Genomic DNA, 15,390 nt, shown 5'->3' with positions numbered 1-15,390 from the left:
TGTAAACGGGGTCTCAGTTTCCTAATTATGTGTGATTTTCTATAAGAAAACAAACTCAAAAAGGTACTATGGAAACTAGGTCCAACTAAAAAAAATCACAAGGGTAGGGGACTATTCACATTTTCATCTCGATCTAATCAATGTATAGAAATCGTAAGTGAAATATTATTCTATACAAATTGCACTTATAACGAATAATCAATTACAATGTAAATGTCGGTTTAAATATTGTTTATTGTCGCAGCGACAGATCTGAGCTTATTTAACAACGGTTAAAGTTAAGTTTAAGTTTACTTTTGTCTTGCTATGCAAGACTTGTCACACATTAATAGCAATAGTTAAAACTAGAGACACAAGCAAAGGGAATTTGGGGTAAAATGTAGCCCCACATCAACATTAATATCACTTTGATAAAATATTATTGTATATATTTTTATATTGTAGCCTTACATTAACATTTAATATCACTTTGATAAAATATTATTGTATATAATTTTATATTGTAGCCTTACATCAACATTAAATGTCATTTTTGATAAAATATTACGATACATAATTCTATATCGTTTACCTTAAATAAAGAGGTAGGTAGCTAAAACTCATTTGAATAACAGATAGTTGTGGACTGTTTTAAAAACTCTTTGGATCATTTTAAATGATAGATTACTGAATGTCACTCGAGTATCAAACAATTTCAATATTCGTGTATCACCTGTATTATATATAATATTATATTTGCTTTTTGGTGTATATAATAGGGTCATCAGGCAACTGTAATATTAGATAATAAATCATTTTATTAAAACATAGTGGTTGGTTATTTTGTATTATTGGAAAATTACAGAATGGAAGATTTTAATATATCACTTTATTTAAATATAGTGGCAAAGTATTAATCTAGACCACTGGACTGACCCATAACGGTAGATTACAAATATATCATTTAAATATAGATAATTAATTCAATATTATAGAATATTATTCAAATTGCAAGCCAATATTTTACATATTATCAGTCACATCGATGTAGTAATTTAAATTGAATCTTGGATTGAATCTAAACTACCTATGACAAAGCGAAGCAGTGTTAAAAATAAATAATGGAACAGAGCATGGGTGAGGAATTCTCCGCTCAAAATATTACGAAAGTTCATCTACAGTAATAGCAATTGCTTTGACGTCATTAGTCTTATTTCGTTTCGTAGCAAAATGGACTGCTTGAATAAGGAAAACAATCAACTCTAGTAACGAGAAAACTGAAGCCCCAACCAGCAGTCCCATATACCCACCAATATCTCCGATGAGTTTCCCAAATGAGTAACTCTCCTCTTCAGTAATCATCCTATACATCATATCACCATAATAAACATCAATCCGAAGAAAATTTCTTCTGACAAAGTCATCTGTCACTTCGCTAGCATTCAAGTCCAACGCCTTTGAAAAAAGCTGTTTGTATATCGGTATGTCAGCATCTGATGGCCATTTGGAGTAAGAAACAGTTTTGTCGTACTTGACTTCATTGCAGGGGAGTTTGCAGTTGCAGGAAGCATAATTTTCCTCTAGCAATTTCTCGTATACTTTTTGCACGCAAAAATCAGTAGGTGGAAAGGAAAAGAAAGGCTTTCTCTTATCTTTAGGCAAGATCATGTTGGTATAGAAATCATGTGTTTTGCATTGCTGTGATATTTTTGATAGAAAGCAACTGTACTGGCAATTTATAACAGAATAAACACCATCAAAATATAATTTGATATTCTCTCCATCGGTACAGTCAGATGAATATGGCGCCTTTTTTCTTTTTAGCTCAGACTTTCGTATCTCGATTTGTGTTATGTGTCCAACTGGGGCAAGTACAGGACCAGTATAGACAAACGGGAACTCTTTATAGTCATTCACAAAAACGTCTACAGATTCACCTGAATCGTACTGTGGCCATGGTAGAAAATCTGAAACATTCAGAAAAAGTATGATAGATATGGCTTCATCACGTCCATGTCTGGCTTGAATAAATGATCCTTTGGGGTTGAATTTGTAGCAATATCCTTTGTATATCTGAAGTATTTTTTCTACATCAGTTGTAAAGTTGCATCTTCTAATTAATCCTTGTTGACACGAACCATAAAGTTTTTTCAACAAGAATGAGTCTTCATCTGGGATCACTTTTTGAAAATTCTCTCGAGTTTCCAATTGATGTAAAATCTTTTCCGAGTTGAAGTATCTTCCCAGCCCAAGATGAAGAGAGTCCATATCAAATGGAAAGGTTTTGTTAGACTCTTTGAAAAACTTTTGCATCTTTGCCTTGCTTACGGTAGGCCCACAAACAGTAATTGCAGGAAAGGGAATCTTTGATTTGATTATAGTTTGATGGTTTGTCAGTGTTCCATGCGCTAAATATTCTACCGTCATTTTTTGAAAAAAGAATATAAGGGTGCCTAGAGAAAATGTCATAAGATTGATCCACAGAAATTTCATCGTCTTTGATGTTGAGGAAGCAATTTTACCAAGTCCATGCATGGTCAAATCGGCTGCAGATTCTTTTAGCTCCATTTCTGGCCCTCAAGTACTGGATACTTTTCAGTAGCTACGTTGATGACATTTTCGACAAAAGAAGTGTTTTGACTACTACCTTAAACCTAAACTGAATTGGTTTTTATACAGATCACCTCTTTTGATTGTCTGTCACTTACTTTGTAGTTGTGATGGATCTGTAAGAGATAAACTATTGTTGTGTTTTTATAGCGTCAAACTGGCAAAATTATTAAAGTTTATTTTTATGATGTTTTTTTACTATAAAGTCATAAAAAGCACAGATATTATCTCTAGTTTAATCTGTCAATAAATCTATATCAAATCCAGTTCTACTGAGATATGGTCAGTGAAATACTGGAACTTAGCAAGATAGGCAATTTACCATATAAATCTGGGAAACTACCTAACAGTAGTGTATAAGGAACACCGCAATGCGACGAGAATGAACATCAACGAACTCATATCACTGGTTTGTGTGTTTGTTGTTGTTCATTCTTGTCGCGTTGCGGTGTTCTTTATAGACTATTATTTTATCGTTTTTTCGCCGCAAGATTTCCTCCGGAATCCGTCGAGCAGCCTGCTATCGTGGCCTCTCCTATATTGGTACAAACTACCTAACCTTTGTTTTTCGAGATGATATCGTATAATCGGAAAGAACTGGGTATTTTAAGACCAGATAACATTTCAGTAAATATCCAGTAGCCATGTGACCGTAGACACAGAAATAAACTTGAGTTCTAGGTAAAACCTTACGACAATGGATACATATTCTAAAGAAATGGTGGGTAGCCAGTTTCAATACAACTGCCCAAACTAGGTCAGTTGCTAATTCAAGTTTGTGTTCTGTTATTATTTGTATTTAAAATTAATAAAGCAACAAAATTTATGCCTGGAAATAGTAAGACATTTAAATCGAATGAATGAATTTAAGCTAATGTAAAGGGCGTGGTCGCAAACAAAATGTCTGCTCTCTTCGCTCGCAAGGGGGGGGGGGGGCATTTTCCGGTTTGCCCTAGAGTCTCCAAAACCTCTCGGCGGCCTTGATCGTTTCAACAATAACTTCAACAATAACAAGAAACAATGTTTATGAAACTTTTACAAAATGCAAGTTGTTTAAAAAATTGCTTGCATTGAGAGGAAGCAAAATTTTCAGCAAACTGGCAGGTCATATTGATTGCAATAGGAAAACAATAACAGCAAGCAGAAATTTGAAGCTTGGATAATAAATTTTTCTAACAACAGAAATTACAGGCAATAAACAGAAAACTAGACATTAAAAACCATAGCTAAATTACTTTAGATGTTTTGCTATCGTTGAAAAGACTTCCAGACGCTGTTTTAGTGTAGTACATAAAATTCTGTGTAAACTTGGTTTTATTCCTATTGGTCCCTGATCAATAGCAACAGCTTCGATTCTACATTAAATATAAAAACCAAAAGATACCCGCAGGGGTGTCACTTGAGGGAGGGTATGAGGGGGTGGTTCACCGACTCTGAAGAGTGTCAGACGAAAAGCTTTAGTTTACTAAATGTTTGCTTTTTTCAAAGCCATTTATAATATAACTGTAACAAGAAAGTAGTTTATGCTTGGAATTTATCTGTTCCAAAAGGAAAATGATACAGACTACCAGTAACACGAAATAGGAATTGCCAGTCTGAGCTTGGGCTGGATGGAATAGATTTCTAAATAGATTCTGATTTCCTTTTACTGTTGACTTAAGTTAGTGTTACACCCTTTGTTGATGTTTTTGTCTTATCTTAAAAACCACACAAAAAGACAAACACTGCTTGCCAGAAAACTAAGAAAAAATGGTGTAATCCAAAACAGCCCTTTGCCGGAAGAGATCTGGAATCCAGTTTGTTACCAAGGTAACGTCCCAAATAAAAGTGGCGTGTATCAGAACAGAAATACTGCAGTACACCCCTACAATTTGTGACTGTAAACTGAGTGTGACACTGTAAACGGGGCTATTTGGGTCTAAATTTTATTGAATAGTTTTGCATATTTGGGTCTAAATTTTCTCTGACTGTAACCAGTAGTGTAATAATAATACCTTTTTCTACTGTTAGTTTGACAATTGTGTGAACACTAATAAACACTAACATGAAGCAATTTAAGAGATTGCATTATGGAAGTCATTGAATGCCAGCGTTACAGGCGCATTGATTTTCGAAATACCATTCTTTTAAAAGAGCTTTGAATTGACTTGCATTTTAGGAGGATTTTATTTAATTTGGAAGAGAAATCCAAATCTTTGGACTCAAAAAGCTAAGAGCTTTTATACCATAACTTGTAGTTTTAACCTTTGGAACAGATAGACTATCAATTCTTCGAAGATGATAGCTATTGGGTTTTGGGAGAAAGTAGTCTTTCATAAAAGGCTGAATTCAAGTTGTGCAAAGTTTTGTAAACTTCTAGTACTAGTAGCCGAATGTAGTGAATATAAATTGTAGTAGATTTAGCCTTGACTAGAAGTTTAGAATACGATGAAGTGTAGTCTGAGAGGGCTAATCGTAGGGCCCTCTCGTTTACTTTCTCGAGCTTCTTTTGGCTTGCATTACTGCAGAATAACAAGCTGAGGGGGCAGTAATTGAAGTGACAAAGAATAAATGGATTAAATGTTACCACTTTTTCTTTGCCACCCACGGTGTGCACCTTTAAACACAAAACCAAGGGGCCCCCGATAAATGTATCGATAAACGGGTTTTTGGATAAAAGCATACAATTTTAGATAGCATTTAAATGGGGGTGAGACTGGGTATAATTTGTGCATGTGAGTAACATTATAATAATGATGTAAGATATTGCATGTAAATTACCGTAAATCCACGAATAAGCCCCCCCCCCTCGAATTAGCCCCTCCCTAGAACTAAAAATTTCAATAGGCCCCCCTAGAATAAGCCCCCCTCGAATAAGCCCCCACTGCTACCGTAAATCCTCGAATTGGCCCCCTCGATTCATACTTTTGGTAATTGGCCCCCTCGAATTGTTTTAATGTTTATAAAGAAATTTCTACTAAAATATACGAGGTCTTTTATTGATTTCTTCTTGATGTCTACTATAATTTCATATACCCCCCTCGTATAAGCGGGGGCATATGAAATTATACAATCAGTGTAGCCTTCACTGATTTACGTGTATTTATTGTTGTTTATTCTCGGCGTATTGCGGTGTTTCTTATTTGCTACATTTTTATCGACTTTTCGCCGCAAGAACTCCTCGGAGCCCGTCGAGCAGCCTGGTACAGTGACCTTTTCTTCAATCACACAAATTTTAGTTGTTTATCAATTTGAATTCCAAGTAGAGTAACTTAGCTACTAACATTCATTTTGAAGCCATCGTTTATAGAAAATTCTGTAATAACATTGTCATTATTACCAAGAATAATTAGTGACTGAAATTTAGATTTTTTTTCTTTCTTTATTAAAAGTTGGTACAATTTCTAGCTATGCATACTAAAGCTAGTTTAAACCAGCTAATTAAAACCAACTAATTTAAACTACCAACGCTTAATATATATAGTATAAATCAAATATTAGCGATGTTGCTAACGTATTTCAAATATTAGCGATGTTGCTAAAGATTACAAGTACAATTAAACGATGTAAATTCTGAGATTTTTTTCTTGAATATTAATAAAGTAGGGGAGTACTTTATCTCATTTGGAACTGAGTTCCATATTTGGCTACATCTGTAGGAAACGGTATTAAATCCATATATTTTGTAATGTGGCTCCGCTGTTTTGAATTGGGAGTTCTTAAGTAATATGGGCATTCATTTATGGAAAATATTTCATTCATAAAAAGTGGATTCAATCCGTTAAATGTTTTGTAAATTTCTATTGCAAGATATCGTAAATTTTACTTATGAGAAGTTATTGTTTTATTCTTTATAAAAAGTTGTTCAAAAGTTGATTCATTATCACCATGAGCTATTCTCATTGCTCTTTCATGAATCCGGTTATTACTTTTCCTATTGCAAAACATCCAAATAAGAGGACAATAATTAAAATATGATAATATGATATGATAATAGTTACAATAATTTCTAATTACATAGTTACACCGAATATCCATACTACTTAATTATCATACCACCTAATATATATACACAGAATAATAAGAGAAGAAAAGAGAACGTTTCTCGGTACAGTCCAGCTTTGCAATATTTAAATTTCCAGTGTCAAATGTCGTTCTTTCCATATATTTACTTTTACTAATGGTTCATCGACGTACAACACGCTGATCCATATTGATTACCAAACCTCCTTGCTCGGTTATGGCTGATCTTAATAAGACTTTCCAGCAAGCAGGGTTAACTCTCTTTGCTCCGAAATACTTTTGAGCGATTTGCCGCCTACGGAACAAACTAAGCGCGCGTACTTTGCCGTGTTGTTATCTTCAAGTTTAGCTCCTTTTTTGCATCTTCCAAGTTTAGATCGCTTCTTTGAACAACAAGGGTTGTGAAGCCAAACACATTATTGCAAACTATTTATAATCCGTGCTCTGAGTTACGCAACTTAGGGTGGACGGACTTTGTATTGGCGCACTTGGTTACGCCACTTTGCGTCGCACTCCCTTACGTTACGTCACATTACAATATGAACTTATATTGTACTTAAGTAAAATCGCTATTAAAATCCTCAATAGATTCAGATCAATCTGTGCTACAGCAGCAATCAAGTAAAAGTCTACAGGCTCTAGAAATTAAGACCAGTTAGAAAATACATAAAGGGAATCAAATCTATTGTGGTGGAGAATATTCTCTACAATGCCTGTTATTGATTCACAATATCTAAGATATTATCAAAAAGTAGAACGCCTATTACACTTACTTGGTGTAATAAATAACGTGATCTTCAACCAGTCTCATCCAGTTAGTTTGTGTAAGTGTGACATTGCTTTCCAGATTTTTATAGCTGGTCAGTATCGAATAACTGGGTCCATTTTGCAATGACGTCATCAAACATCTGCCTCAAAGAAGTTTATTGAAAGTACAATTTACGATAACTATAAATGCTTCTTACTGATTCTGCATGTAGGTTTGCAATATAAGCAACATGAGTAAAATAAAGTAAACAAATTACCAAAATTATAGAATGCCAGTTCAAATATTTTTAGTTTCAGATTGGCAAATAACTGTCATAAAATTTGTTTTTGGTTTCAAAGGTACGACTGCAAAAGCGGCCTGGTACTTCAATTTCTAAATAAACGTCTTAGAAAACCTTGAAAATTGCACAGCTGAAACGACCCTAAACTAAACATACGACATAAAGTGTGCAGAGGATTTAGAGGGTAATGTACTGATTTGCGAATCTCAAGATCTGTTCAAGTGAAATTCATACAGATAATAAGAAAGGCAATAGAATTCCATAAAGTACTAGCTATCGGATGTCAAGTAAGAAATAGAACCAGTATGAGATATGAGAATAAGACAGCATTCAAACTAACGGTCACCTTTTTAGATTATTTTGAAGATCTTAATACTATAAGCTATTGTGCCCATATTTTGATAAAACAATGTAAACCAGGTCTTGCAAAAGTTTACACATATGATCGACTTTAATTTTGCAAACATTGTCAAAATCGTGACTAGAGATGATAAGGTTCACAAAAGTTTTGCTAAGGACAGTTAAACTATTTCTATCTTCAGACCAGCTTAAAGGATCTTATACCTCGAGAACTAAGAGTGATTAAGAAATAATAACAAGACCTTTTTAATATTGAGGTAAGTACCGAGAGGCGTAATACGACAAAAAAATAAACACGATATGATCGGTTTTCTACTCTTTAAAGAATTAGTTCAACGAGAACTTATTTAATCGGTAAATACTCTAACCAGACCTTGCAACACTGAAAACTTGTACTATGAGGCAATAATACTGATAATATTCTTACGACATTTATACATGAGAATTAGTACTATGAGGAATAATGATATCCGTAGAAAATCAAACGAGACTTAGTGATATTGAGAGGTAGTACCATGCGAAAAATACCGAGAATCAACGGTAATACCTAGTGACAGTAGGCCTGAAAATTAGTAGTTCTAAAACCTTTTGACATCAATAATAAGTCTAATGAGGCCTTACAATATTGAGAATTAGTAATATGAGGCATATAATACTGAGAATCATTACCGTAAGACCTTATAACATTAAAACCTGAGAATAAGTATTTCTAATGACTTATGATATTGATAATGAATCTGATGAGACCTTACAATATTGAGAATTAGTAATATGAGGCATATAATACTGAGAATCATTACTGTAAGACCTTATGATATTAAAACCTGAGAATAAGTATTTCTAATGACTTATGATATTGATAATGAATCTGATGAGACCTTACAATATTGAGAATTAGTAATATGAGGCATATAATACTGAGAATCATTACCATAACACCTTATAACATTAAAACCTGAGAATAAGTATTTATAATGACTTATGAAATTGATAATGAATCTGATGAGACCTTACAATATTGAGAATTAGTAATATGAGGCATATAATACTGAGAATCATTACCGTAAGACCTTATAAATTTAAAACCTGAGAATAAGTATTTCTAATAACTTATGATATTGATAATATGTCTAATGAGACCTTACAATATTGAGAATTAGTACTATGAGGCATATAATACTGAGAATCATTACCGTAAGACCTTATGATATAAAGACCTGAGAATAAATATTTCTGATAACTTATGATATTGATAATATGTCTAATGAGACCTTACAATATTGAGAATTAGTACTATGAGACATATAATACTGAGAATCATTACCGTAAGACCTTATAACATTAAAACCTGAGAATAAGTATTTCTAATAACTTATGATATTGATAATATGTCTAATGAGACCTTACAATATTGAGAATTAGTACTATGAGACATATAATACTGAGAATCATTACCGTAAGACCTTATAACATTAAAACCTGAGAATAAGTATTTCTAATGACTTATGATATTGATAATGAATCTGATGAGACCTTACAATATTGAGAATTAGTAATATGAGGCATATAATACTGAGAATCATTACCGTAAGACCTTATAACATTAAAACCTGAGAATAAGTATTTCTAATAACTTATGATATTGATAATATGTCTAATGAGACCTTACAATATTGAGAATTAGTACTATGAGGCATATAATACTGAGAATCATTACCGTAAGACCTTATGATATAAAGACCTGAGAATAAATATTTCTGATAACTTATGATATTGATAATATGTCTAATGAAACCTTACAATATTGAGAATTAGTACTATGAGACATATAATACTGAGAATCATTACCGTAAGACCTTATGACATAAAACCTTAGAATAAGTATTTCTAATAACTTATGATATTGATAATAAGTCTAATGAGACTTACAAAATTGAGAATTAGTACTATGAGGCATATAATACTGAGAATCATTACCGTAAGACCTTATGATATAAAGACCTGAGAATAAATATTTCTGATAACTTATGATATTGATAATATGTCTAATGAGACTTACAAAATTGAGAATTAGTACTATGAGGCATATAATACTGAGAATCATTACCGTAAGACCTTATGATATAAAGACCTGAGAATAAATATTTCTGATAACTTATGATATTGATAATATGTCTAATGAGACCTTACAATATTGAGAATTAGTACTATGAGACATATAATACTGAGAATCATTACCGTAAGACCTTATGACATAAAACCTTAGAATAAGTATTTCTAATAACTTATGATATTGATAATGAATCTGATGAGACCTTACAATATTGAGAATTAGTAATATGAGGCATATAATACTGAGAATCATTACCGTAAGACCTTATAAATTTAAAACCTGAGAATAAGTATTTCTAATAACTTATGATATTGATAATATGTCTAATGAGACTTACAATATTGAGAATTAGTACTATGAGGCATATAATACTGAGAATCATTACCGTAAGACCTTATGACATAAAACCTTAGAATAAGTATTTCTAATAACTTATGATATTGATAATATGTCTAATGAGACTTACAAAATTGAGAATTAGTACTATGAGGCATATAATACTGAGAATCATTACCGTAAGACCTTATGACATAAAACCTTAGAATAAGTATTTCTAATAACTTATGATATTGATAATAAGTCTAATGAGACCTTACAATATTGAGGATTAGTACGTTGAGTTGAATAATGCGGAGAATCAGTAACATAAAACTACAGGAGTTAGAAAAAAAAGCTCTTACTAACCTATAATTACAGAAATGAGACCTTGCAATATGTCAGAATAATTACAATTATGTCTTAAATATTCAAACCATGGGGGTTATCTCAGAAAGTTCATAATGCTAGCACTGTATTTTCTTTTTCGATCTTTAAAGAGCTCATGATTTCCATGCTTTTTAAATCAAAGAATGCATGGTTATTAGTTGCGATGGATGCGGAAAGTTAAACTGACTGATTCGTAATAGCCAAAGCCAGGAAACGAAAAATGTACGCTGAAATTTAACGAACATTGAAGTTAATTTAACTAGCATGTTTTTGTTCACTGCTCTATACATTCTCAGTATTGACGTCATAAAGAAATTGGACCTGCTAATATCATTAAATTTGGAATTATGACAGCAACAGCATCAATTAAACGGCTGAGTAAAAAGCAAATTAATAAAGAAAATAATAAATACAAAACTAATAAACAAATTAGAAATCTCCTTGAAGTCATGATTTGTAATTTTAATTTCATCTAAATATAGAAGGTGTTTTCTCAAAAAAGTTCTTAAAAGGTTTTTGCGATTAGCGTTTATTGTAGAATGAAGAATAACAAAAAACTCACAATCAAACTCCCGGCTCGCGGACGGGTCTCAGTTCACTCAGTTGAAATTTGAAACTAGAGAGGTAAAATCGGCGTGGAAAGGAACTGGCCACCCTAACACACAATTCTGTAGCTCAGGACGATGCGCTTTCCAAAATGTTTGATATCGAATAGGGGGCTAATCTTTATCCGCTAGGTACTAAGCTTTCAAAGTAGGTGTTGGACACTGAGTAGCTTTGTTATCCATCCTTTCAATATAACAAAACCTCTTGATTCCTATACTTAGAATTACATTACGCTGGCCACTCCCCCCTCCCCCACCCCTTCCACTTAAAGTATAAAACCTTGTTAATACAGAAACGCGAGCACCATATTCTTAAATCTGTAATCAACGGTTCTCATCTGTCTTGAGACCTACAAATCTTTCTGTTGACTTTTGAAAAGTGGGGAATGCCAAAGAAATTCAAATATTTGCTAACAAATTGCGGTGAGGTGTAATTAAAATCTTTAAAATGTGAATCGTTCAAAATCTCTTTCTTCGACCGTCACGTTAACTTGCCATTTCCTCAGAATACTGGCAAAGAATGAATACGCAACAGTTTGAATAAATGGGGAAAATTTTTTAAATTGATTTGGGTTTTTGGAACAAGCAGGACTTTCGAACTGTTAAAAAATTTATAAAATTGAACCAAAAACAATGGCTGCATTTTCTCATTTCTTATTTATCATTTCTTTTAAACCAGTCATATTTAGTTTTCACTTTAGTAATGTTCTATATATCATCTTATATATCATTACCATTATTTATGAACCTCATCTTTGTTTTATCGCTATTTTTAACGTGTTGCTTGTTGTTGATATCGTTAATAATTTCAATATTCTCCTTGACTCCATTGATATCGATTTTGTGATTTTCATTTTTCAGTTTCATTTCGTTTTTCCAGCAATTGCTTAGGGTAAGGTGCTTTCTTCTTGGTCTATTTATTTTTTCAATCTTGTTTTTTCATATCCATTACATTACTCAGCTTTTTTGGCTTATTAGAAACTTTCTTTCATTAATGATTGCCCTTGCCGAACTTTTCCTACTATTAATGCATTCCCCTACTGGTCCTTTTTTACTTTCTAGATCTCCTAGGTTTATTTATATTTGCTCATCACTTTCAAGGTTGCTTCGTTTAGCTGTAGTTTCTTATCTTGGTTCTTAATATTTTTGCTCTTAAATTTATTTTCATGCCTTTACTTTTGTCATTTGTCGTATTTTCTCTATTAAAATAGATGCGAAACAAACCAAAATACCTTAATTTATGTTCACGAATCCATATCCTGTGTTTTTGATGGATTTCAAGCTGATATTTTGAGAAAAAGATCTTATTCATTTTTTAAAAATTTTCTGCCCAAGGCTACACAAAATCAGATTGGAAGTTGAGAAATGATGGGAAATGACTTTTTATTGAAAACATTTTTGAACTCAATAAAATACCTTTTTGTCATTGTTTGCAGACACCTCCGTGAGATTCCCAAGTGATATCTAAAAGAAAAGGATAAGCTGAATTTTAAAAGAATCCACGACAGAACATTTTTAAACCCTAAAAAAGTTGTCGAAATTAGAAAGAGAACGAACTCACTGAAAGCAATCAAAGTGCTCTACTTTTTGCATGAGACATAATTTGAAATATTTTGGGAAAATTTCTACTTTTTGAGGAATCAGACCGAGTAGAGTTACATTGACAAATATATTTAAACAGGGCCACATTTCCAATTGGGCCCAGGGGCCTGTAAACAAATAGGGGTCCTAAGAAATAATAAGAAGAGTTGCTACTACGTACAAACATGTTTCCGAAGAGGTACCAGAGGCACATGAACCTACGCCCCAACATGACGATCAAGCGTCAAGTGTCCTTTTTGTAACTTTCAATGCATCTAAATGTTTGTCAATAATTTTAGGCCGAGACCCTTAGTGTGGGCACCGCCCCCTTTTTGTGCTCTCACTATGAGGAAAGAGGGTGGACACCTCACGAGCACAAACAGGCGAGGTAATTGGAGGTGCAAATGTAACAACTTAATAGACACAACTAACCCTATAAACATTTTCACCAAGAACTTCCATCACTTTCAGCCTATTTACGAACAGAGACCGCATTATCTTAAGTTCAATAGGGATCGTGACAATGCAAAATCTACCTGTGAAAGCAATTTTCTATGATCAACTACGCTCAATTCATATCCGTAAAAGGATTTTTGATATCTTGACTTCCTTGTCCGTGAATCTTGACGAATAAGACCGAAAGCAATTTTTTTGAAAACGTAAACATTGCCTAGGTCAGTGCCCAGTGCCTTTACGAACGCCGCAGCAAGACAGCTTAGCCTTCGAAATGTTTACAGCAAGCTTGAGTGGTTTTGCTTCAGCTTAAAACATCAAGCTAGACATCTAGCGCTAAAAACAACAAGCTTATAGTATTGGTCTGCCGCCATTTCAAGTCAACTTGCACAACTGGGCCTCTCCCTGGTGTCGGCATTAACCAACTGATCAGTGCCGAAGCGCTAGATTTGTAGCCAGTAGGGTTGTTACAAGACGTTAACACACACACACATAACGTAAACACACACACATTTACACACAAGACGTAAATCATTACAAGCGGAGACTTGTGAGTCCATAACATCAAGCTGCGACTAGGAATAAGAACTGCCTTATCTTATTCTTTGAAACGGTCTTTACAATGTCAAAGACCTCTTTACAGGGGCGACACCCCCCCCCCCAAATCCAAAAAATAGTCGATTTCGCAGGGCAATCGAAGATTTCGCAGGGCGCCAAGAAGAGCTTTATTGCCACGCAGAAATGCCACCTCTGAAGTTCGTAAAGGGCCGTTTAGGAATTTTGAAATGGAAATATCGTATTTTTTATGAACCTCTGCAATTTAGAGAACGTAACAGGTATGTAAGAAAAAGCTCCGTTATTTGCAAAGCGAAAACATTTCTTACCGAAAGTCATAGCCAATGGATGCAATGATTGATGCATATGTTTATGAGGGTAAGGTTGAGTCCATGCAAATTAATTTAAGTTGTAAAATATTTTCATGACAGGTACGGCGCCACTGGGGGGAGTAGAGGGCTGAAAGCCCCCACTTTGGTCAAGAAATAAATTTTTTATCATTTTATATATTACTTTTTAACAGTGCATGAACTAAAAAACATAATAAATCGTTTAGATACCAATTTTGTTTCATCTAATTGCTAACTTTTTTACGTATATTTTTATCATTTTTCTTGTAAACATGGCCTTCTCGATACAAGAAACTACACATTTCTGTGCAGGAAAAAAATTCCCCAAATCAAAACAACATCTTCCTCTGTCATTCACAACTATGTGCAATCTGAAACGAAAGGTTGCCGTTTCTTTCCTTCCCCAACGTTTAATACTAGAGTTTTAGCATGATATTCCCCCTCCCTATTTTTCCCAATAAACAATAATATTTTCAATAAACAATCAGTTCTTTTAGCACAATAGTATTTTGCTAAATTTTTGTCTGAAAGATGCTTTTTAGCCCTTTTACAGGGTATAATTTCAAAAATTTTCTCCACGTCGGACCCAACCATGGTGGGTCCTCCTACCTCACTAAACTTGCTTGTTAGTCCCCCTGGGCTAAATTTCGTTGCGCTGTCTACATCATGTATCCCTCCCTCCCATTAGCTGTTTATTAGCTAGTATTTTTCAAACCAACATTAAATGAAATGAATTAAAAAAAATTACGCTCACGTAGAGAAATAGATATTTCATAGGCAATGAAGTTTCAAGTTTGTTTTTATTGCTTAGAAGTTTGTCCTTGGTACAGACCAATGTACACTGGTAAAGCATTCACTAATAACCTATAAACAAACCGTTGCTACGAGGTCTGCAGGGCACCCATCAGTTTTGCAGGGCAGAAACCCTTTTACCCCCCCAAACCTTTTGGCCAAGTTACGCCCCTGCCTCTTTACCCTGGCTAGCAAAGCTGATATGATTAACGGCAGCAAAAAATGAGAGGGTAAGG

At 33.6% G+C, this 15,390-nt stretch overlaps 1 protein-coding gene across 3 annotated transcripts in view; it reads right to left on the bottom strand.

Annotated features, from left to right (window-relative positions):
- The window catches only part of LOC135695619 (CD151 antigen), a 133,170-nt gene that overhangs the window by 11,625 nt on the left and 106,155 nt on the right, over positions 1–15,390 (bottom strand). The window contains exons 1-3 of one of the 3 annotated variants that reach the window (XM_089109910.1): positions 12,840–15,166; positions 7,365–7,499; positions 99–2,719 (exon numbers count right to left, since the gene is read on the bottom strand). In XM_089109910.1, the coding sequence (XP_088966036.1) occupies positions 1,141–2,547 (1,407 nt within the window). In that variant the 5' untranslated portion in view covers positions 2,548–2,719; positions 7,365–7,499; positions 12,840–15,166 and the 3' untranslated portion in view covers positions 99–1,140. Of the gene's footprint in view, positions 1–98; positions 2,720–7,364; positions 8,327–12,839; positions 15,167–15,390 lie in introns of those variants that run through there. The other 2 variants (XM_089109917.1, XM_065214753.2) reach the window with 2 other exon arrangements.

This window comes from Rhopilema esculentum, chromosome 2 (genome assembly GCF_057945365.1).
Source record: "Rhopilema esculentum isolate cy_ngs chromosome 2, ASM5794536v1, whole genome shotgun sequence".
Lineage (NCBI taxonomy): Eukaryota > Metazoa > Cnidaria > Scyphozoa > Rhizostomeae > Rhizostomatidae > Rhopilema > Rhopilema esculentum.
Note: the sequence above shows the minus strand (reverse complement) of the source record. Positions and strands in the feature narration are given on the sequence as shown.